At 38.9% G+C, this 23,334-nt stretch overlaps 1 protein-coding gene across 2 annotated transcripts in view; it reads right to left on the reverse strand.

Annotated features, from left to right (window-relative positions):
- Positions 1 to 3,157: 3,157 nt before the first annotated feature.
- Positions 3,158 to 23,334, reverse strand: part of LOC120237963 (serine/threonine-protein kinase MRCK alpha-like) — a 64,669-nt gene continuing 44,492 nt past the window's right edge. The window contains exons 10-16 of one of the 2 annotated variants that reach the window (XM_039241515.1): positions 17,925 to 18,006; positions 15,871 to 16,087; positions 14,270 to 14,332; positions 10,911 to 11,507; positions 6,216 to 6,313; positions 5,058 to 5,142; positions 3,158 to 3,618 (exon numbers count right to left, since the gene is read on the reverse strand). In XM_039241515.1, coding sequence (XP_039097446.1) covers positions 3,488 to 3,618; positions 5,058 to 5,142; positions 6,216 to 6,313; positions 10,911 to 11,507; positions 14,270 to 14,332; positions 15,871 to 16,087; positions 17,925 to 18,006 — 1,273 coding nt within the window. In that variant the 3' untranslated portion in view covers positions 3,158 to 3,487. Of the gene's footprint in view, positions 3,619 to 5,057; positions 5,143 to 6,215; positions 6,314 to 10,910; positions 11,508 to 14,269; positions 14,333 to 15,870; positions 16,088 to 17,924; positions 18,007 to 23,334 lie in introns of those variants that run through there. The other variant, XM_039241516.1, reaches the window with a different exon arrangement.

Below are 23,334 nucleotides of genomic sequence, written 5' to 3' on the forward strand. Positions count from 1 at the left end.
CTAGGGGTCCTGCTTCGGTTCATCCTCCTCGCGTTCCAAAGAGGCGATTAAGTCATTTACCTTCTTTAGAGCCCTCCTCATGGCCTCTCCGAATTACTGCAGCTGCCCCGTTGCGCCGCATGCATCTGTATTCCCGATGGGGAGATCTTTTCAAACGGTGTTATTGGTGTTAATTCCGCAGTTAATAATTCAGTGTTTTCTGTCCTGCAGGATGAAATCCAAACCTTGTTGCACTATGCTTGGGACCCCGGTCTGTCTGACCCCTTGCCCTCCATGTTTCCTTGGATTGGGCGCTCTCACCAGCACTGCACAGTTCATTCCAACCACACAAAAATACTGAGTTTTCTGAACTAGCCCTAGGAGGTCAGGCATCAGCATCAGGATTTCTCAGCCTCCATGCTATGTATGTCTTGGGCAAGATAGTTCCTTGTCATTGGCACCTGATCTGTGCGATGAAAGCTCTCTAGCACCACACTTGGCCTCTACCCACTAGATGCCAGTAGCATCTAAATTTTATCAAATGTCCCCTGAAAAATAGCCTCCAGTTGACAACAACTGGTGTGCATTAACAAATGCTGTTCGCTCTGCCTGCCTGTGTACAATATGTGTCTGATAGATCATCCCACTTGGAGAGTGAAGGAATGACAACAATAAAAATAAAACAAGCCCAGAGAGTGGGACATTTTATAAGACAACTAAGCTTATCTCTTCAAAAGTCAGTTACCATATAGAACAAATCATTAAAAATGAAGAGGGCCAAAAATGGTAGATATGTGAATTAATATAAAATTTTTTACTGTTTTAAAATAAATTCTTGGGGCATCTGGGTGACTCAGTTGGTTCGGCATCTGACTTCGGCTCAGGTCATGATCTCCCTGTTCCTGGGTTCGAGCCCAGTGTCAGGCTCTGTGCTGACACCTCGGAGCCCAGAGCCTGCTTGAGATTCTGTGTCTCCCTCTCTCTCTCTCTGCCCCTTCCCTGCTCATACTCTGTGTTTCTTACTCTCAAAAATAAACATTAAAAAATAAGTAAATAAAGGGGTGCCTGGGTGGCTCAGTTGGTTAAGCATCCGACTGCAGCTCAGGTCATGATCTCACAGTTTGTGAGTTCAAGCCCCATGTCAGGCTCTGTGCTGACAGCTCAGAGCTTGGAGACTGCTTCGGATTCTGTGTTTCCCTCTCTGCCCCTCCCCTGCTCGTGCTTTGTCTCTCTTTCTCTCCCACTCAAAAATAAATAAACATTAAAAAAATTTTAAAAAAATAAGTAAATAAAATGAATTCTTGATAATTTACTGTTTAAGCAAAAATAATACCCAAGTAGGTATAATGAAAAATATAATAACAGAAACAAAACATATGATAATAGCACAAAAGATTGGAGGATTAAATGGAACTATATTACAAGGTTTTTACATTATAGGTGAATTGGTACCATTATTTCAGGGTAAATAGTTACAAGTTAAAGATGCATAATTGTGATACTGTAATTTATAATAAATACCTATTTGGTCTTCATCACTTTTCTGACACAGACCTTCTAAAACCCTTGGAATTTCCAAAGGGATGAGAGTAATAAAGGTGTCTTTTGTTATGTTAAATCAGGTGACTTTGGAAAGCACTAAGAATGGGCCTGGTCACCAGGGAACCCATGTGATTAGAATGTGATTTGAAAGTTGGAACTTTCAGTCCCACTCTCCTCAGCCTCTGGGGAGGGGAGAGGGGTGGAGGTTGAATCCATTACTAATGGCCAATTGGTATAATCAGTCATGCCTATGTCATGAAGCCTCCATAGAAACCCAGAAGGACAAGGTTCAGAGAGCTTCCGGCTTGGTGAATACATGGAGGTTCAGGGAGATGGGGGCTAGGAGATGGCATGGAAACCTATGTCCTTTCCCTGGAACTTGTCCAATGCATTTTTCCCATCTAGCTGTTCCTGAGTTCCTTTTATAATAAGCCAGTAATAAGTAAAATGTTTCTCTGAGTTCTGTGAGCCAATCTAGCAAGTTAATTGAACCCAAGGGGAGTTGTTGGAGCCTGTGATCTGTACCCTTGTAGGTGACAACCAGGGCTTGCAACTCACGTCTGAAGTGGAGGGGAGTGGGCAGTCTTGTGGAGCTAAGTGACTGTGTGATCTGACAGTGTCTCCAGGTAGATTGTGTCAAAACTGACATGCATATTGTAGGACACCCCCCGATGTTAGAGAATTGCTTGGGGGTGTTGGAAAACTCACATATCTTAATTGGAATTAGAATTGTAAAAAATAAGTTGGAAAACCATCACCCAAAGTTAAAGTGGTACGAATAAGAGCTATATCAGAAAAAATGGAATCATAGAATACAAAATCAATTCCAAAGAATACAGGAACAGACAAGAAAGAAAAATAAGAGATACAGCAAACAAAAAAGATAGTCTATGTAAAGCCAAACACGTCACTATGTTTATATTAATTGTAAATGTTCAAAATCCTCCGAATTAAAACATGAACGTTATGAAACTTGATGAAAAGCAAGACCTAATCATATGCCAAATATAAGAAACGGATTTTAAATCTAAAAACACATGTAGGTTAAGAGTGAAGGATGGAAAAAAGATAATGCAAATTCTAAAGTAAGATCTGCTAGAGCGGCTATATGAATATTGGACCGAGGAGATTCCTTGATAAGCACTATTAATGAGAAAGATGAGATTTTCATAATGATAAGATCAATTATCATATCTAACATAAGTATCCTAAATGCATGTGAATCCGATAAGAAAGCTTCAAAAACATACGAAGCCAAATTTGTTGGATGTGAAAGGAAAAAATAGAGAAATCCACAATTTCCATTTTCCATTAAGATGAAGATTTTAACAGTTCTCTTTTCTTCCAAAAAGACTTGAAAATTTGAAACTCGAAAAACTGAGGGTTTTGGTAGAAATCATTACCTTAAACAGCCACAGACATCAGAGAAGCTCTGCCATTAGATATTTTTCATATGATTATGCCTCTTTTCAAAGAATTTGCATGACTTCAGGAATGTTTTATTTGTAATCCAGAGATCAGTCTATTTTTTCTGCCTATTCAGTTACAGAGATTACGAAGGAATGGCTCATTAACAAAGGCTATCCTAAAGTCAAAGCAAAACACATCCAGAGTCAGAGAGTAATCAACCCACACATGCATATGCAAATAATTTATTTGTTCACAAAACAGGTATGGGGTATAACATTAGGATGTGTATACACATTTGTTGTATATTTGTGACATGGAGGCTTACATACTGAATTTCACTTATTCCACATTCACAGAGGTAGGAGTCAACATTACACTTCCATTTGTACTTACTACAAAAAGGGTTTCTTTCCAGTTTCACAGAGAAATAAACATTAACACTGATGTGAACAGAAGTTTCTGCCCGAGTTTAAGCAACTGGTTTCTTCTTCCCAATCACATCACATAGCACAGGGTTCTGGAGTGGTCCTTCTGGCTCACATGCAAGGGGTGGTGGTCACAGCCCTGTGGGTGGATTTCCCTTCCCTGTAGGTACTCTGAAGGAATATCGACACTTGCTGTGAAGATGTTGGACCATTTGCTTCTGATGATTATCTGATGTTTCAGGAAATACCAGCTCATCTCCATCTATACATGTTTTTAAACACATAAAACAATAGCATCCTTTAAACTGTTAAAAATGCCCCCTTACCCATTAATTTCAGTTAATCTCACAATAAAGGAACTGCGCAAATATAGTGCTCTAGTGCTTAAAAGTTAAAACTGGATGCTTATGGCATCCATAATCCATTGTCAAGAATAGGAATGGAGCATTAATGAACAGAATTTAAGGTTCAATTTAAGCAGTACTTGAAAAATAAATCTGTGCTGACTTAGATTTCTAAAACAGCATCATTTCTTGAGAAGGAGAGAGCAACTGATTGGCCCTCACATGTCTATACTGTTTTTCTCCTACCAGATTTTTGTGGCTTAAGGGCATTAGAATATTTTGTTGTGCTACAGGGAAAAATGTAAAGGAAAAAATGTAATTCTATAAATAAAACAATTACAATTATTGTAACAAAGCAAAACATTTCTGAGGCCCACTACGGGAGAAAGAGGTGCAGAGGTGGGGTGAAGTGACCCCTCCCCAACTCCCCTCTGTTGAAGGTAAGAATCAGCCTCTACACTCTGCTTCCTCTGATCTTAGAGGAGGATGCAACTCTTCCTTTTACCCCTAGGAGTCCAACACCCGCTCTATTTTAGTTTTTAATATCTAGAAATAAATAGAACTGTCACCCAGAAACCCTCAAAACTCTCTTAGACTTTAAAAAGGAAATAAGACAGCTTGTTACAGGTTAAATCATATCTCTTTCTAAAAGATACTAATGTCCTAACTTCCAGTAACCTATGAATGTGACCTTATTTGGAAATAGGATCTTTGTAGATGATCGAGTTAAGATGATGAAGTCATTGGGAATTGTCTCTCACAGCCTTCAAAAGGAACAAGCTGAGACCCTGATCTCAGACTTGTAGCCTCCAGAATGGTGGGGCACTAAATTTCTGTGCTAATCTGTGGTTATGGCAGCTCTAGAAGATTAATACTTAGCTACACCCCCCATTCCATCCTATCAATAAGAAAAAAAGAGAAACGAATCCATGTGGCTGTTTTCATACCCCAAATCTGCTAGTCTAAAAATATAGATGAAGGAAAAAAATTAGGGCTGGGCCAATGAGGTTAATTAGGCTAATGAGGCTGCTATCTGCACATGTGCTGCAGCGGCGCACATTTTTAGACCCTCGGCATGTTGGAAAGTGAGTCTTCACAGTGAACATTGTAAGTGGAGATTTGTATTTACAGGTGCTCATGTCCAACCATGCTTGGGTCAGTCCTGCTGAAAAGTAACTGGAGAGTTCCAGAAGTAAATGTTTTATCTACACAGATAGGAAGGGTGAAGGAGAGCCACTCTTTGCCACCAACGCATTGAATCAGTGCCACGTCCAACACTCGCTCACTCTGTGACGTTGGGGAGTCAACTAGAGACATGGTCTCTTAGAAGTAGTTCTGAGAAGAAGTCGTTTCTTACTTGTCATCTTATTTTTGAAATATATTAATCTAATTGTCTTCGAAAGTAAAATATTTAGGGATCCTTCACTATTCAAGGGTCGAACCTAAAATAGTAAAAAGTAAGATTACCATTTCAACAAATACTTTTAAATATTAAGTTATAAACCTCTTTGCTTATATATAAAGCATTAATTATTAAAATATTCTATGTAACCCACCCTCAAAATACTATAGTCCCCAAAATAAAAACAAAACACAACATAACACAAATACCGGTCAAAGGGAATGGCTCGTGTTACAAACTAACATTAATAAAATTTCAGAAACAGGAATATCATAGGTTAAAGAAACCTGAAAATTGCTAACAGAAATACATTCAATTTTTATATTAGCTTAAAAAATTAGTGATAAAAAGTTATCTTCAGAAGATTCATTTGCATCATAAATTCGTTTTATCAAGTAGTTAATGCAGCTGATTCACATTTAGAACTCTGGAACGTTTCCATGTTTAGGGCAGTCCTTGCAAAAGCTTTTCCGGCTGCTGATACTGTTTAAAGCGAGGCAAAATCTCACATAATTGTAACTACTTTTTTCATCATATTCCTGTGTAAACTTTTTTTGGTACATAGTTTGTACTATGTATAAATACCCCAAAATTATTTAATTATTCTTAATTCTGCACTGATCTTTTCTTACAAAATGACAGTTTTTCACTTTTAAATTTTTATCTATGTTTAAAATTCTTTGTAGTAGAGATACAAAAGTTTTATTGTATTGCAAATCCCTTAGAATCCTAAACACAGCTTTGATAATTTACTTTATTTCTTTAACCCTATAAAATTTTTAATGGGATGCAGTAATATAATACTAAGTGAAAATTAGTAACAAAAGTAATTAAATGTGGGACGTATATTTACATTTATAAATACATATAGATGTACTATTTATTTATATCATGACAGTCCTACTTTGTATAATGCAAGTATGTATCATGAAATAGCTTTTGTACTAGTAATAAAATTAACCAATTTGGGTTTCGGAGTGGATTTTTTACTCTCCGTTTAGCCTCCAAATTAGTAAATACACATTGGTAAGTACAGAAAATGCACAAATGAATATTCCTGCTTCTGTTTTCCGTCAGTGATTCGTTAGTCACATGATCTCGGTGTTGGATCACCTTCTTGAGGGGGACAGTCTGGATCCATTCCATGGAGTTCACGTCAAAGATGTCCACTGCATTTTCACTGTACACAGAGAGGTAAGGGGCATTGTAACCTGGGAGAGAGGGAGGAGGCGACAGCACATGTAGGCTTTAGGATTCATTTTTAACTGGAATTTTTATTAAAATAATTATAAATTCACATGCAGTTTTGATAAAAAAGATCTCTTGCACACTGCCCAGTTCCATTCAATGTAATACTTTGCAAAACTAGGTTACTGACATTGATTGACTCAACCTACCCATCTTGGGCAGATTTCCCGTTTACGTATGTGTGTGTGTGTGTGTTGGTCTGTACAGTGTTATCACCTGTATAGGTTCATGTATCCACCACCAGACTCAAAATACAGAATATTTATGCCACCACAAGGATCCCTCAGGGGTCCCTTTTACAAACCCACCCACCTCCCCCTCCTCCCCTAACACCTGGGAATCAGTGATCTGCCCTCCATTTCTAAAATGTTGTCTTTTCAAAACTGTGTATAAATGGAATCACACAGCATTCATTATGAATTGTATCTATTATACCTGATAGATTAAAAAAAAATTTAAGATTGGAAACCTAAGAGAATCCAATTATAGTATTGTAATTATGTAGTTACTGCCTCACATCTTTTTTTGATATGGTTAAAAAAATAAAAACATAACACCCTAAAGTTCCATCCATGTAGCTACACAGGCCAGATTTCATTGTTTCTCACTGCCATGTAGTATTCCATCATATAGGTAAACCACACCTTCTTGATCCATTTGTCAGTTGATGGACAGTTAGGCTCTTGAGGATGTTATGCTGAGCAAAATAAGTCAGGCAGAGAAGGACAGATACCATGTGTTTGCACATATAGGTGGATTAGGAGGAACTTAATGGAGGACCATGGGGGAGAAGAAGGGGGGAAACAGTCGGGGAGAGGGAGGGAGGCAAACCATGAGAGGCTCTTGAATGCTGAGAACAAACTGAGGGCTGATGGGGGCGGGGGTAGGGGAAGGGAGGAGATGGGCATGGAGGAGGGCACTTGTGGGGATGAGCACTGGGTGTTATATGGAAACCAACTTGACAACAAACTATTTTTAAAAAATAAGAAAATAAATGATGCACATTGGTCACATTTTAGAGTACAGTACAAACAGGAAAAGTCTAACCAAAAGCTTTCTAACATTTTCATCTAACAGCAGCTTTAAGTAATTGCACAACATTTCAAAATCTGGCTCCTAAACTAATTCGGTTCACAGCAAGAGTGTAGCATAGGATTAGGAAAGTCTATGTGGAGAGTGAAGTTAACGAACAGAGCAGTGAAAACTTGCAGCCTTGTGCCTTAATCTCTTCATTAAAACTGCTCTCGCTGCAAATCATCAACCACCAGTCGTTGCTGAAACCAACAGACACATTTCAACCCGTCTTACTGGCTGCTCAGTGGCACTCGCCTCCCAGAATTCTCCCTTGCGGGCCTCTTTCCCTTTGACCGTCCCTCTGATATTTGTGTTTCTTGGTTCTCTGACCTGTGTCCTCCTGTCTGCTTACTCTCCCACTGGCAGTACAAACCCAGCGTGTCCAAGGAACCAGGCTGGCAACATTAGAAACGAGTAATCCATCTTAGCACGGCTGCAGGCAGAGGGCCGCACATCACGTGCCCCAGTATGCTTCGGTATGACATTCCCAGCACTAGTCATGAAGCATTCTTAGCAAAAGGCTTTGGAGCTCATTCTCAGTTACAGGAAAGTTAGGATATGAGGGAAGAAGTTAAAAAGCACCATGAGGAAGCAGATCCAGATTGCGCAACGCCCTGTGGACAACAAATCAGCGGCACGGAAGACCATTCAAGGTTAGACGGTATTCATGATATAACAATAATATGCAGTATGTGGACCTTCTTCAGATTTTGATTCCAAGAAGTACATGGTCAGAAGAGACATCTTTGTGATATCAGGAATATTTACATAGGGACTGTGTATTGGACGGTAACAGTCACTGGTAACTTCTCTAGGGGCGATAATAGCAATGTGGTTTTATGAGGAAATGTCTACATTTTTAGAGATCTAATGTAAAATGTGTTGAGGCAGAACAACAATGACTTCTAGGATTTGATTTAAAATATTTCAACAGCACAACCAAAAAGCAAGAAGTTAAACGATGGCATCCCTCATCCCTTGTCCAAGTCCACCCACCTTGTGTTTTATTGGTGAATACCAGTGGTATCCGCTCATGTGCTTAAGTTGGACATCCGAGAATCATTACTGATTCTCTGTACCTCAGCCTCCACTTACAGTCAAATGTAGAGTTTTGTCAGTTGTATCTCTTCAATATTCCTCAGATTCTTTCCTCTCCCCCCAAACTCCATCTGCCTTACACAATTTTAGTCCACAGTTTCTACAATGACTTCCAAGTTGGTCTCTTGGCCTGCAGTCTCCTCTTGCATAGTCTCCAACCATTGGAACCTAGGGATTTTTCTGAAATGCAAACGTAACCATGTCAGTGCCTACAAAACACCTTCTGTAGTCTGGCTTGTGAGCACCGTCCAGCCCCATGTCTTGAACTGTCACCTTGAACTCCGTGCCTGAAACACTGAACCTTACTATAGATCCTCACAAAGTGCAGTGTGGATGGCCTGTTCCAGTTATGACAGAGCAGATGATATGGGACATGTCCTGCCACCACTGATAATTATGAAACTGGAAAAGAAATATATGAAGTAACTGTTTTTAGGTATTAGTATGATGTAGGACTGCCATCCCTAAAAAAGGAGAAAGACATGAGGCAGACCCCACACGGAGCCCCAGCAGAGAGTGGAAGTTTTTCTGGGCAGAAGAAACAGATTCTGATGTGTCTGGAATTTGCAAAGCAGGGTGCACAGAGGAAAGAGCCACAAAAAACGGGTCCCAGACATCGGCACACCAGTTCCCTCAAAGTCCCTGGCCAAATCCAAAGCTGCTCATGGACAGAGCAAAACTCCATGAGACGTGCTCAGAGCACTGAGTGGGGAACGAACATTTCATGAGTAGTGCCGTGCTGGAAAGATGATAGATTTCTGACCTAGGCAGACCGGTGAAAACCCTAAGCATTCAGCCGAGACCCCAGAAAGGCCATTCCTGAGGGGTGAGGACTAGAAGAAAAGCTAAAATAGGTCTACCCTAAGAAAGTCGAAAGCTGCACCTCACCAAAACCAACGTGGTCCATCAGTAGATTAATTGCTTGTCAAAACAAAACCTACAACAGTGTCAGGAGAAATACACAAGACAGTCCATAGCCCCTATGTCATAGCATTCATAATGTTCAACAAAGGATAAAAAAATAATAAGCTGTAAAACAAGAAAATATCACCTTAATCCAGAAAAAAATCAATAGAAATAGACCCACAGATGAGCCATCTATTGGAATAATTATAAATAATTATTATAAATAGTTCAGGACTTTATGAAAAATATAAACAAACATTGGAAGATAGGACAATTTCACTAAATAATTGGAAATTTCAAAAAATGAAGTTATAAACAAGAATACAGTATCTGAAATGCTTAATTCCTGGATAAACCAGTGGGAAAAAGATCAGTGAAATTGAAGATGGAGTCACTTGAAATTATCGAAACTTAAGCAGAGGGAAAAAAGGGGGGAATTAAAAAAAGTAAATCCAAAGACCTGTGGAACAAAATCAAGAAGTTGAATAAACATGTAATTTGATCCCCAGAAAAGAGAAAATAGAGTTAGAAAAACTTGTGAAAATATCCCTAAAAATTTTCCAAAATTAATTAAAGATTTATCAATCTTCAGATCCGAGAAGTTCTGAAAACCCCAGGCAGGACACAAAGGAAACTACATGTAAGCCCATCATAGTCAAGTTGCTGAAAACCAAAGATAATGAGAAAACCTTAAGCGGCTAAATAGAAAACACACAGATTTCGCATCAGCTTGCTCACCAGAAACAATGGAAGTCAGAAAACAATGACATTTTAAAATAAGTGTTGAAGGACAAAAACACTTCTCATTTTTTCAGCTGGCCGTCCCTGAACCACTTGTTTAGGTTAAGCGTCCTTCCTGTGAAAAATGGGGCTCCCCTGTCATGGTACTTGCTTAATTATGGGTCTCATCTCATGATTATAACCTCCGTATGGACAGACTAGTCTTATGTTTAACATTGTGACTCGACCCGTGGCAGAGTAAGTTGCTCATATTAAGTGATGGATACTATTCTCTAAGTGAATAAAAAAGACTGTATTTAATTTATAAAATGATGGCCCGCATCCATAAAATATGAAATGAGCTAAAATTATTTAGGAACATTATATGCATACTTTACAGAGACTAAGCTTTCTAAAAGGCAAAAAAATAATACAGTAACTATTTCTTACGGTGAATTAATGTGTATATGATTTTCAGTGACCATGAAGATAACCTATGTAGCTTACAAAAAGCAACAATTTGGATTAAGGGTATATTCAAGGAAAATTTCTCTGACTATGGTAAAAGTTAAGGGCTAAGTTATCACATGTATTAGTTAGATACAACTTCATTAGAGCTATTCTACTTAATAAGACAGAAAAACTGAAATCTTCAATGATGCTGTTTTCAAAAATAAAGCCTGTCGTTTAGAGGATATAGAAAAGTAATTTTTAAAGGAAAGATACAGAAAGAGAAGGGAACAGATTGTAAAGCAGCCTTACGGCAACAGGTTGGAGTTGCTGGCCACATCAGCTCAACGGCCCTGGATCGGAGGCCCCGGTTGTCAGTGTAAATTCCAATGCTCCTAAAACATAACAGATATTCAATACTGGAGATCTCAACTGCACAGAGAGCGTCCTCTGGTTGATGTGTAATAAATGACAGTGTAGGGTCATGTGAGTGCAGCATCCTGTATGGAATCCCTTCTCTCCTCAAGGGGTATCTCAGGAATCCTGACTGGAATCCCACACAAAGCTGCTCACTGAAGATGGCCATCCACTGGACACTGGTGGGGATTTGGAGCTCTTTAAATTTTCTATGAGAAATTTCCTTGCTCTGAAACAGCTCATAACAAAAGACTTGGCTTTTCCTTGCTACACAGAGGCATGTATGGGCCCCTTGGCACACTGTTCCAGAAGTCATTGTTTGACACCCTTTGGTTTCCTCCAGCTTGTGAATGTCAGTCTTCCGTCCATCCAGAGCTGACATGGGGAACAGTTGCACATGGCGACTTCTCCCAGAGATCACTGCAACCGTCTGGCCACAGGGGATGAGTTCAATCTGATGAATCTTCTTCATGTCACCAACACGAATGATTTCTGCACAAATAAATATAAGTCATTTTTAAATTCAAAATAATCTGTTTGTTTTGAATGTTCTCTCAATTTTACCCAAAGGCAATTGGAAAAGGTCCAATTAAAACGATCTCATGAATCTTAATGTCATTAACTTGAATGAATTCTTTACAAATAAAATGGCAAGTCACTTTCAAATTAGCAATGTCTTGTTATTTAAAGATTTTTGTAAATGAGGTATAACTGAGGTATGCCATTATCTTAATTTCAGGTGCACAACAGAATGATTCAATATGTGTATATACTGCAAAATGAGCACCACAATAAGCCTAGTTAACATCCAGCACCAAACATAGTTAACAAAATTTTTGTTCTTATGATGAGAATTTTTAAGATCTACTCCTACCTTCTTGGCATATTTCATATATGCAATACAGTATTATTCTCTCTAGTTACCTAGCTATACGTTGTACTCCCAAGACTCATTCATTTTATTATAACTGGAAGTTTGTGCCTTTTGACCCCATTCATCCATTTTGCACCCTCCCTCCCCCCACTTCTGGCAAACACCTTTCTGTTCTCCATTTTCTATGAGCATCTTTTGTGTGTGTGTGTGTGTGTGTGTGTGTGTGTGGTTTTGCTTGGTTTTTTGCTTGTTTAGATTCCACATATAACTGCCATCATACAGCATTTGTCTCTGTCTGATTTATTTCACTTAGCTTAGTACCCTCAAGGTCTGTCCATGATCACAAATGGAAAGATGTTCTTTTTTTTTAGGGGGGGGGGTGCCACCCTCACTATGTACTTTTTATTTATTTATTTATTTTACAAATAGTTTATTGTCAAATTGGTTTCCATATATCACCCAGTGCTCATCCCCACAAGCGCCCTCCTCTTTTGGCTAAATAATATTCCATTGTGTATGTATACCACACTTTTTATACATCCATCCACTGATGGACATTTAGGTTGTTTCCATATCTTGGTTATTATAAATAAATCTGCAGTGAACTTTTCTAGTTAGTGATTTTGTTTTCTTTGGATAAATGGCCAGAACTAGGATTGCTAGGTCATAGAGTAGTTCCATTTATAATTTTTTGAGGAACTTCCCATTCTGTTTTTCATAGTGGCTGAGCTGAATAACATTCCCAGCAACAGAGTACAAGAGTTCTCTTTTCTCCACATCTTGCCACCGCTTTTTATTCCTAATCTTTCTAATAGGCATTCTAACATTTAGGAAGTGATATATCATAGTTTTTATTTACATTGCCCTGATGATTAGGGGTGCTAAGCATTGTTGCATGTTCCTATTGGCTGTTGATATGTCTTTTCTGGGGAAAATATGTCTCTTCAAATCCTTTGACCATTTTTTAATCTGATTGGAGGGTTCTTTTTTTTTTTTTTTGGCTATTGAGATGTGTGATTTTTTAAATATATATTTTAGATATTAACCCTGAACCAGATGTGACTTTGCAAATATTTTCTCTCATTCAGTAAGCTGCCTTTTAATTTTCTTGAAAATGAAGCCATTTGAAAGTTAGTTTCCTTCACTGTAAGAAGAATGTTTTCTTATTTTTAAATTCTGTCCCAATTATTAGTCCAAAGGATCTAAGTCAGGTTCTAGTTGAATCACAGACCTAATGTCAGGATGAATATGTTTGAGAGGTATAGAAAAGGAGAGGAGGGAAGGATCAGAGATCAAAAATCACTTAGGTAAAAAAGAAAGTAATTATTCCAAAAGTAATATAATTACCTTAATAATAAAATTAATGTATTAAGCATAATTAATGTAAATGAGTTGAATTGTTATTTATTTACTTATTTTATTAAGTAACCATAAACCCAAGATTCTAGGCAGTAGGGCAAACACCACTCAAGGTCCAACAATTGGAAACATGCTACTTTTTTAGGGGAAAAAATATCCTTTTTTCTGGCATTAAATTGATCCTTTATCACACAAATACGTGTTGAGTAGCTACTACATGCCAGGTGCTCCTTAAGTGCGTGGAGTGCAGTGGCCACACACAAAGAGACCAGTTCCTGCTCTCATGCTGGACACCTGGTGGATCCTTCTCGGGCCTCCTCAGGACTGTGTCACCCACACAGCGCGGAAGGCCTTCAACGCGGAGCACAGCTGATGGACCTGCGGGTTCTCCTCAGCTAAGCCACCACTGGCAGACATTCAAGAGGACAGCAGTAGGGAATGGCTCTGTTCGACTTCATCTAGTCCCCATTTCTCCAGGAAATACTCAATTATATGTTCTTACTCATTGTGCCACCCATGTAACAGTGGGGGGAGAGGCGGAACCAAGCAGAATATACTGTGTTTTCTTTTGTGTCCCACTGGGAAGACGGTAAACTGAGTTCTTACAGGGGACTTCTTATATAAAGGCACCTGTGAAGATATTTAGACTCTGGGGGATTATGGATCTCTGGATATTAGAAGAGTCATCATTTGACTTGAAAAAACATCAGCCAGGGGCACCTGAGGGGCTCAGTCAGTTAAGGGTCCAACTTCGGCTCAGGTCATGATGTCATGGCTTGTGAGTTCGAGCCCAAGTCGGGCTCTGTGCTGACAGCTCAGAGCCTGGAGCCTGAAGCCTGTTTTGGATTCTGTGTCTCCCTCTCTCTCTGCCCCTCCCCTGCTTGTGTTCTGTCTCTCTCTCAAAAATAAATAAACATTAAAAAAATCCTTTGAAAACACATCAAACCAGACCTGGAACATTTATTTCACAGAAAAAAGAGAATAAATCTGGTATTGTTACTAGAGTAAAGATTCTCCTTACCATCTATAGTGACATGTACAACAAATAAGCCTTCTTCATTTCCTAGAGCAATTCTTTTGTGATCTGTATTTAAGACATAAATATGGATATCCAGGATTTTAGGGCGTGAATGTTAAGTAAAGCAATTAAAGTAAACTGGACAAATTTATCAATATTGAAAAATTTAGGAGTCAAATTAGATACACATTCAGCATATATAAAAATGAAAACATAGTAAGAATAATTAATTTGCATTATTTTTCTTCCAGATTATAGAAGTAAAAATAAAACGACTTTTTCTCAATAGAAATATAATTATAAAGTTTATGAATACTTGAATAAAGAATGATACTTAAGTAATGATACATTCTATAACTTCCTATAAGTACCTAACTGTCTCATGAATGAAAAAAATTTCTAATTGGATTTGCTGGTGCTCTTGGCCTGAACTGTAACAGCACTGGGGTGTGTGTACGAACACAGCCTCAACTCAAACTCCTAGTGCAAAGATAGCACTTATAAGCGAATGCCTGAATACAAAGCACAGACCTGCACGTGTATCAACTCACTTGATGTTGTAGAGAACTGAAAAGCAGGCAGCATCTGCATTTAACACGAGTATAGTAGGAGCGGGTTCTATGTTACATAGCACTAAGTGGCAAAGTGGCTCTATTTCAGAAGAAATAATGTTTGGGAGACGAAAGTATTCTGTTTATTGAATACCGATCTTAGCAATCTGTTCATCGGCTCACTTGTTTCTCATTTATTTACTGAGTACTGGGAATACAGATATGAAAGTCTCCATCCTCAAGGTAGGTAGTTCACAGTTACTACACAGGGCCACACTGCTGGTGTGATACCCTGGGAGCCAGATGGATTTGGGAACTCAGAACTAATCAGACCCAACAAAGGTATCACTGTGTGTACATTAAAGAAACATCGGGGGGCGCCTGGGTGGCTTAGTCGGTTAAGCGTCCGACTTTCGCTTGGGTCATGATCTCGCGGTTCGTGGGTTCGAGCCCCGCGTCGGGCTCTGTGCTGACTGCCAGCTCAGAGCCTGGAGCCTGTTTCAGTCTGTGACTCCCTCTCTCTCTGACCCTCTCCTGCTCACGCTGTCTCTCTCTCTCTCCTAGAAATAAATAAAACATTAAAAAAAAAAAAAAAGAAACATCGGGGTGCTTGGGTGGCTCAGTCGGTTAAGTGTCCGACTTTGGCTCAGGTCATGCTCTCACAGTTTGTGGGTTTGGACCCCGTGTCGGGCTCTGTGCTGACACCTATCTCAGAGCCTGGAGCCTGTTTCAGGTTATGTGTCTCCCTCTCTTTCTGACCCTCCCTTGCTCATGCTGCAGAAATAAATAAAACATCTTTAAAAATTAAAAAAAAAAAAGAAAAAAGAAATATCATTTTACTCAGGACCTGGGGAACCATCATGTAATCAAATATATTCATATTTTTGCTGAGTAGTAATGGGCAGGTGGGTTGGGTGGAGGGAGACCTCCGACAGCCTCAGTCAGGCAGGTTTTGCTGACCAATGGGTTGTGAATAAAGTTACGGTTTTCAGAGCTGGATCTGGAGGTTGTGGTGAGGCATAGATCTCCGGCATAAATGTTGTAAGTCCATACCTATGATTGCAGCCGTCTGGGTGGTTTTGATCAGGGGCAGACTGCTGTCATAAGCCTCTCTGAAGACATAGACTGAGCGGTCTCGACAGTGACTTTTTCTGAGCATCTTGTGCAAGTCACTCAGCACTCCCACCCACTCACACTTGTCATCCTCGCTGTCTGCTAGGATTGGCACTGAGTACCTATTGCCAGGCACCGAGAGCTGGGAAGCTGTGACCTGCAATGATTTAAGGAATGTCTCAGTTATAAGGAAGCGGAACTCTTGATGCCAGCTGTTGAGCATTTTTCATCAAACTCATCACTGGTGATGACACTTCTAATACTGTCACCCTCTTCCTGGTTAGTAGAATAAATGATGTCAGCATCAGAACCCGGGCCAGAAGTGAAATGTCAGAATCACTTCTATCGTGATCCTCCTAAAAATACTCAGTACTCCAATTAATCCTGTGCTTCTGCAGTGACAATAGTTACCATCGACTGAGCATTGATTTTGTATCAGGAACTGCTCTAAGAAATGTATGTGTGTTAATTGATTTAATCCCCACGGAAAACTCAGCAGGTGGACACCACTATTCTGTCCATTTTACAGGTGAGAAGCCAGGCACTGCAGGGAAAACTGCTGACAGTCTGTAGCCAGAGCTCCCACGCTGAGCCTCTCTGCTTCTTCAATTCTAGACACAGCTTTGCACCTTTTGATAAACATCTTAATTGCAATCAGGCAATGGGTCTTAATTGCAGTCATCATAATCAGCGTTGACATTATGCAGCATTCAGGGACCCTTTGTTGTTAAGTCACAAATACTCAGAAGTACTTTGCTTTCCTGGCTGCTACGTGCCTGTGACTTACATCATTACTAGTAAATGACAAGTAAAATTTAAATTTAAAAATGTATACTTAGCCTAGCAGCACTCAAAATTTATAGGTAGGATTTCTTTTTTAAGCATCAGCAGTGGCGTGATTCCCGCGTCATCAGCCAGTGCCCAATGACCAGGTCCGTTGGCAGGGTTTCTGGGTGGCTGGGTAGATAGATTTCTACCCCAGGACTACAGAACTAGGAATTTGCAGCCTTTGTTAACTACGAGACTCATGGGTTGACTATAAGCACCTGGGTCACCAGGGGACAGCAGGCCTTTGTTTCCTTTGTCACTTTATAGGTAAAGAATCACTTCCAGAATCACTTCAGTTTTTATATGAATTTTAAACAGTGGGGTGTTTATTTCTTAAGAGATTGCAAAATGCGGCACGCCTGGGTGGCTCAGTCGGTTAAGTGTCCGACTTCAGCTTAAGTCATGATCTCACGGTTGGTGAGTCCGAGCCCCGCGTCGGGCTCTGTGCTGACAGCTCTGAGCCTCGAGCCTATTTCAGATGCTGTGTCTCCCTCTCTCTCTACTCCTTCCCTACTCACATTCTTTTTCTTTCTCTCTCTCAAAAATAAACATTAAAAAGATTAAAAAAGAGAGAGAGATTGCAAAATGCATCCCTCCTTGATTTTTTAATGTTGTACTCTTGGTTTGAATTTGAATTGACTTAAAAGGTTGCTTCAGAGGAAACTATTTTACAAAGTGCTCTGGTTTCAGAAGCGGCACATTCATGCTACTGCACAATGAACTGTGGTTGGTCATGATGACCTTGAAGGTCATCCTTCTTTCTCTGTCACTGTGTTTTCCCTCTGTGCTCATACTCCCAATACCATTCTGCTTTGTAAGCTTCTCCTGTTTTCAGCTATAAACCTGACATCTGTCCTGTTACCTTCCGGTAGAATGAATGGACCCTCTCGGGAACATTTGCATTTTAAGGCATAGATTTAACTGTAGGATGAAAAGAGTGTGGCTTAGGTAAAGAGCTCTTTACATTATCCCCAAATAGGAATAGGGCCATAGGTTTATTGTGGCAAGTGGAAGGTAGAAAGGGGGACGTGATCCCTGAGTACTTCTGAAATCTCCACCTCCAGTGACCTTGAGCAGCACAAGGAGCTTTGACCCCCTACAGACAGGCGAGAAAGGAGGGAAACCAAATGTGCAGCCAGGAGAGCCGTGGTAGCCTGTGTGCTTACTTTAAACATGCGGGGCATTTCCTTTCTCCTTACAGGGATAGAATCGGAGGGCCAGACCGAAGTGACAGAGAATGCTCCATCCCTGGAAGAGAAGCAGGGCGCCGAAAGTGAATACAGTCACCTGAAAGTGAGTAAAGCAGTATATAAACATGATCCTCAATTTTGATGTCATTGATTTTCTGTATTCTTTTCCGGAGTAAGCGAGAGTAACCAGAACAGCGTATCAGCAGTGCTTGGCCAGCAGCAATTCTTAGAAAAGCCAAGAAAACTCAGGCTGGCCCCAATTCAGACAGTCCTCATGGACTGAAACAGCACCGCCCGACTGACTCCAAAGCCACGGCCAGATCAGCTCACAGGATAGATTTTTTACATGTTCCTAAGGTGTACTTGACGTGTAATACACTGCACATAATTAAAATGACAATTAGGAAAGTTTCGATGTATGGATACACCTGTGAAAACATCACAATGGGCATAATGAACATGTCTGTTCACCCACAGATGTTTCCTGGGTAATCTGTCCCCTTCCCCAAGCAACCACCTTAGATTCATTTGAATTTCCTAGCATTTTATATAAATGGAAACATACAATATGTATTTTTTCTGTCTGGTTGCTTTTTCTCAGCATGGTTATCTTGAGACTCATTTGTGTTGTTGCATAGATAAATACTTCATTTCTTTCCATGGGTGAATAATATTCCATACTATGGTTATGCCACAGTATATCCATTCACCCAATAATGGACATTTAGGTTGTTTCAGGTGGGGGCTATTTTAAATAAAGCTGCTATGCATATTCATGTATATCTTCCATGGACATACGGCTTCCATTGGGGAAATACGTGGGAGCAAAGAAACTGGAAGATACAGTAAGTGTCCATTTAATTTTCAAAGAACTGCCAAACTCTTTTCCAAACTGGTTACTTGATTTACAAAGCAGCCTATGAACATTTTCCGTCCCCACATCCTCCCAACCCTGGAAACGGTCACTTCAGCCTTTCTTGTGGGTGTGTAGTGGTACTTCATGGTGGTTTTGTTTCAACTTCCCTGATAACTGGCGGTGTCGAGCATCTGGGCATGTGCTTGCTTGCATGTGTCTATCTTCTCTGTTGAAGCGTCTTTTCAAATTCCTTGCCCATTTGTTAAAAATTGAGCTATTTGTTCTCTTCTTATTGGGTGTTAAGAATTCTTTCTACGTGTCGGACAGAAGCCCTGGTCCGGTGTTTGATTTGCCCCCACTCCGCGGCTTCGGTCATCGCCCTAGTAGTGCGTCTCAGGAGCTAAAGTTCTGAAGCTTGAGCAAGTCGAATTTACCAATTGGACTTTTGTGTGTTGTGCTTTGGCGTTGTTTCTAAGAATTCTTTGTCTTACCCGAGATCAGAAAGGCTTTCTCCTGTGTTGGCTTTTGGTACGTTATAGTTTTAGAGTTCATTGGTTCTATGATCCATTTTGAGCTAGCTTTCGTATATGGTAAAACGTATGGACTGAGGTTGTTTTTCTGTGTACAAATATCTAAAATTCCGGTACAATGCACTGGACTAGGAGCACCTGACTGACTCCAGGGCCACTGCTAGAATTAGAATAAGGGCCAGCACCCTCAGATCAGCTCATTTGATAGATTTTTTTTAAATGTTACCAAAGTATACTTGATGTATAACATACTGCACGTATTTAATTTTGTAAATGTTCTTATTGTTGAGAGACAGGGACAGAGTGTGAGTGAGGGAGGGGCAAAGAATCCTAAGCAGGCTCCAGGCTCTGAGCTGTCAGCATAGAGCCCAACGCGGGGCTCGAACTCACAGACCGTGAGATCATGACCTGAGCCAAAATCGAACCCTCAACTGACTGAGCCACCCAGGTGCCCCAAAATGCACACATTTAAGATGGACAATTACAACTTGTAGAAAATACTGTATATAGTTGACCTTGAACAATATGGGGGCTTGGGGCACCGACCATCCCTCTGCAGTCAGAAATCCATGTATAAATTTTAACTTCCTTAAAACGTAATTACGAGTAGTCTACTGCTGATTGGAAGCCTTACTGATAACTTAAATAGTAGATAAATACATAGTTTGTATTTTATATGTATTATATACTGTACTCATACGATAAAATAAGCCAGAGGAAAAAAAATGTTACTAAGAAAATCATAAGGAAAAGAAAATACATCTATAGTATACTCTGCTGCGTTCATCAATTTGCGTTTAAGTGGACCTGTGCAGTTCAAACCCGTGTTGTTCGAAGATCACTTGTCTGTTAATAGAATAGAAAATCCAGAAATATATACACAAATCCTTTTTGTATATATGTGTACATATGTTTTTGTATATTTGCAAATATATTTTGTATGTATATTATGAAATTTTATATATGTATATATTTCTGGATTTGTTCTTTTCAAAGTTGTTTCTTATAACTCTTTTGCATTTCCCTGTGACTTTTAGAATTAACTTGTCAGTTTCTACAAAAAATGAAAAAGCCTGTTGGGATTTTGATTAAGATTGTGTTGAAATTAGGGACGCCTGGGTGGCTTAGTCAGTTAAGTATCTGACTTTGGCTTGGGTCATGATCTAACGGTTCATGGGTTGGAGCCCCGCATCAGGCTCTGTCCTGACAGCTCGGATTCTGTGTCTCCCTCTCTCTCTCTGCCCCTCCCTGGCTCATTCTCTGTCTCTCTCTCAAAAACAAATAGACATTAAAATTTTTTAATTAAGTTTAAAAAATTAAAAATTAAAAATTTTTAAATAATTGTCTTGAAACTATAGATCAATTTTGGCACTCACATTTTTAAAAGATTGACTTTTCCAATGCACAAACACTATGACTCTCCATTTATTTAGGTCTATGTTAAGTTTTTTGTCAATATTTTATAGTTTCAGTATACAAGTCTTGCACATCTTTTGTCAGATTGATTCCTAACTTTTAATACATTTTGATACTCTTGCAAATGGTATTGCTTATTTAATTTCAATTTCTGATTACTTGTTGCTAGTATAAAGAAGTGCAGTTCCTTTTTCTGTATTGATCATGTATCCTGCAAACTGGCTAAATGCATTTATTCCAATAGCTTTTTTGTAAATTGCAATGGATTTTCTTCATAGATGTTCATTCTGTCTATGAATAATAATGTATCCTTCTTTCCAGCATGGATGTGTTCCATTTCTTTTTCTTCCCTGGCTAGGATTTCCAGTACAATGTTAAATCAGGGTCGTGAAAGCAAACATCCTTGTCTTGCTTCTGATCTTAGAGAGGTAGCATTGAGTCCTTTGCCACTAATTATGATGTTACCAGTAGGATTTTCGTAGATACCCTTTATCAGGATGAGGAAGCTCCCTTCTAAGAGTTCATCAAGAATAAGTATGTGATTTTGTCAAATGTGTTCACTGTATCTGTTGACATGATTTTTTTTCATTTGTGAATATAGTAAATTACATTGATTTTGGGATGTTAACCCATCCTTCCTGAGATATACCACACTTGCTCATGATGAACTGTAATTTTTACATAACATTGGATTTGGTTTACTACCATTTTGGAAAGACATTTTGCATCTAAGTTCACAAAGAATATTGGTTTGTGGTTTTTTTAATTATTTTTTACATTTTATTTCATCATGATAAGTGTACTCTTTAATCCCCATCCCCTATTTCCCCGATTCCCCCACCCACGTCCCCTCTGATCACCATCAGTTTGTTCTCTATAGTTCAAAATCTGTTTCTTGGTTTGTCTCTCTCTCTTTTCCTTTGCTCATTGTTTTGTTTCTTAAATTCCACGAGTGAGATCATATGGTATTTGTCTTATTGGACTGAACTTACTTTGCTTCACATTAAACTCTCTAGCTCTATCTGTGTTGTTACAAGTGGAAGATTCCATTCCTTTTATGGGTGAATTATATTCCATTAAAATATATATACATCTATACCACATCTTCTTTATATTCTTTGTATATGTTTATATTTATATAAAGGTATATATTATTCCAGTAAATATGGAATATATTTTTATATATATCCATATATGGATATCCATATCCATTATATATGGATTATCCATATATATCTATATATGGATATATAGATATATATCCCCCCCATCTTCCTTATCCATTTATCTTTCAATGGATACTTGGGCTGCTTCCATAGTTTGGCTAATTGTAAATAACGCTGCAGTAAACATAGGGGTGCATGTATCTCTTTCAGTAAGTATTTTTGGATAAATACCAAGTACTGCAATTACTGGACTGAAGGGTAGTTCTATTTTTAACTTTTTGAGCAACCTCCATACTGTTTTCCACAGTGGCTGCACTAGTTTGCATTCTCACCAACAATGTAAGATGGTTCCTTCTTCTCCACATCCTTGCCAACACTTGTCTCTTGTATTTTTTATTTTAGGCATTTTCACAGATGTGAGGTGATACCTCACTGTAGTTCTTATTTGCATTTCCCTGATGATGAGTGATGTAGAGCCATCTTTTCATGTGTCGGTTGGCTGTCTTCTGGATGTCTTTGGAGAAATGTCTGTTCTTGTCTTCTGCCCATTTTTAATTGGATTATTTGATTTAGGGGTATTGAGTTGTATCAGTTCTTTATATATTTTGGATACTAACCCTTTATTGGATGTGTCATTTGTAAATATCTTCTATTCAGTAAATTGCCTTTTAGTTTTGTTGATTGTTTCCTTAGCTGTGCACAGTCTTTATTTTGATGTAGTCCCTAGTTTATTTTTGCTTTTATTTCCCTTGCTTCAGAAGATATCTCTAGAAAAAGGTAATTACTATAGCCAGTATCAGAGAAATTATTGCCTATACTCTCTTCAAGAACTTTTATGGTTTCAGGTCTCACATTGAGGACTTTAATTCATTTTGAGTTTATTTTTACAGATGGTGAAAGAAAGTGATCCGCTTTCATTCTTTTGCATGTGGCTGTCCAGTTTCCTCAACACCATTTGTTGAAGAGATAGTCTTTTTCCTGTTGTATACGCATTCCTCTTTTGTCAAAGATTAATTCGCCATATAATTACAGGTTTATTTGGAGGTTTTCTATTCTGTTGATCTGTGTGTCTGTTTTTTGCCAGTCCCATACTGTTTGACTTACTGTTGGTTTGTAATATAACTTGAAATCAGGAGCTCTGATAGTTCCAGTTTTTTTTCTTTTTAGAGATTTCTTTGGCTATTTGCGGTCTTTTGTAATTCCATACACATTTTAGGATTGTTTGTTCTAGTTCTGTGAAAAATGCTGTTGATATTCTGGTAGGATTGCACTAAATCTGTAAATTGCTTTAGGCAGTATAGACATTAACAGTATTTGGTCTTCAATCCAAGAACATGGATTATCTTTCCATTTTTTTGCATTTTCTGGAATTACTTTCATTAGTGTTTTATAAGAGTACAGGTCTTTTGCCTCTTTTG

The sequence above is a fragment of the Hyaena hyaena genome, unplaced genomic scaffold (genome assembly GCF_003009895.1).
Source record: "Hyaena hyaena isolate Hyena2069 unplaced genomic scaffold, ASM300989v1 scaffold_194, whole genome shotgun sequence".
NCBI lineage: Eukaryota > Metazoa > Chordata > Mammalia > Carnivora > Hyaenidae > Hyaena > Hyaena hyaena.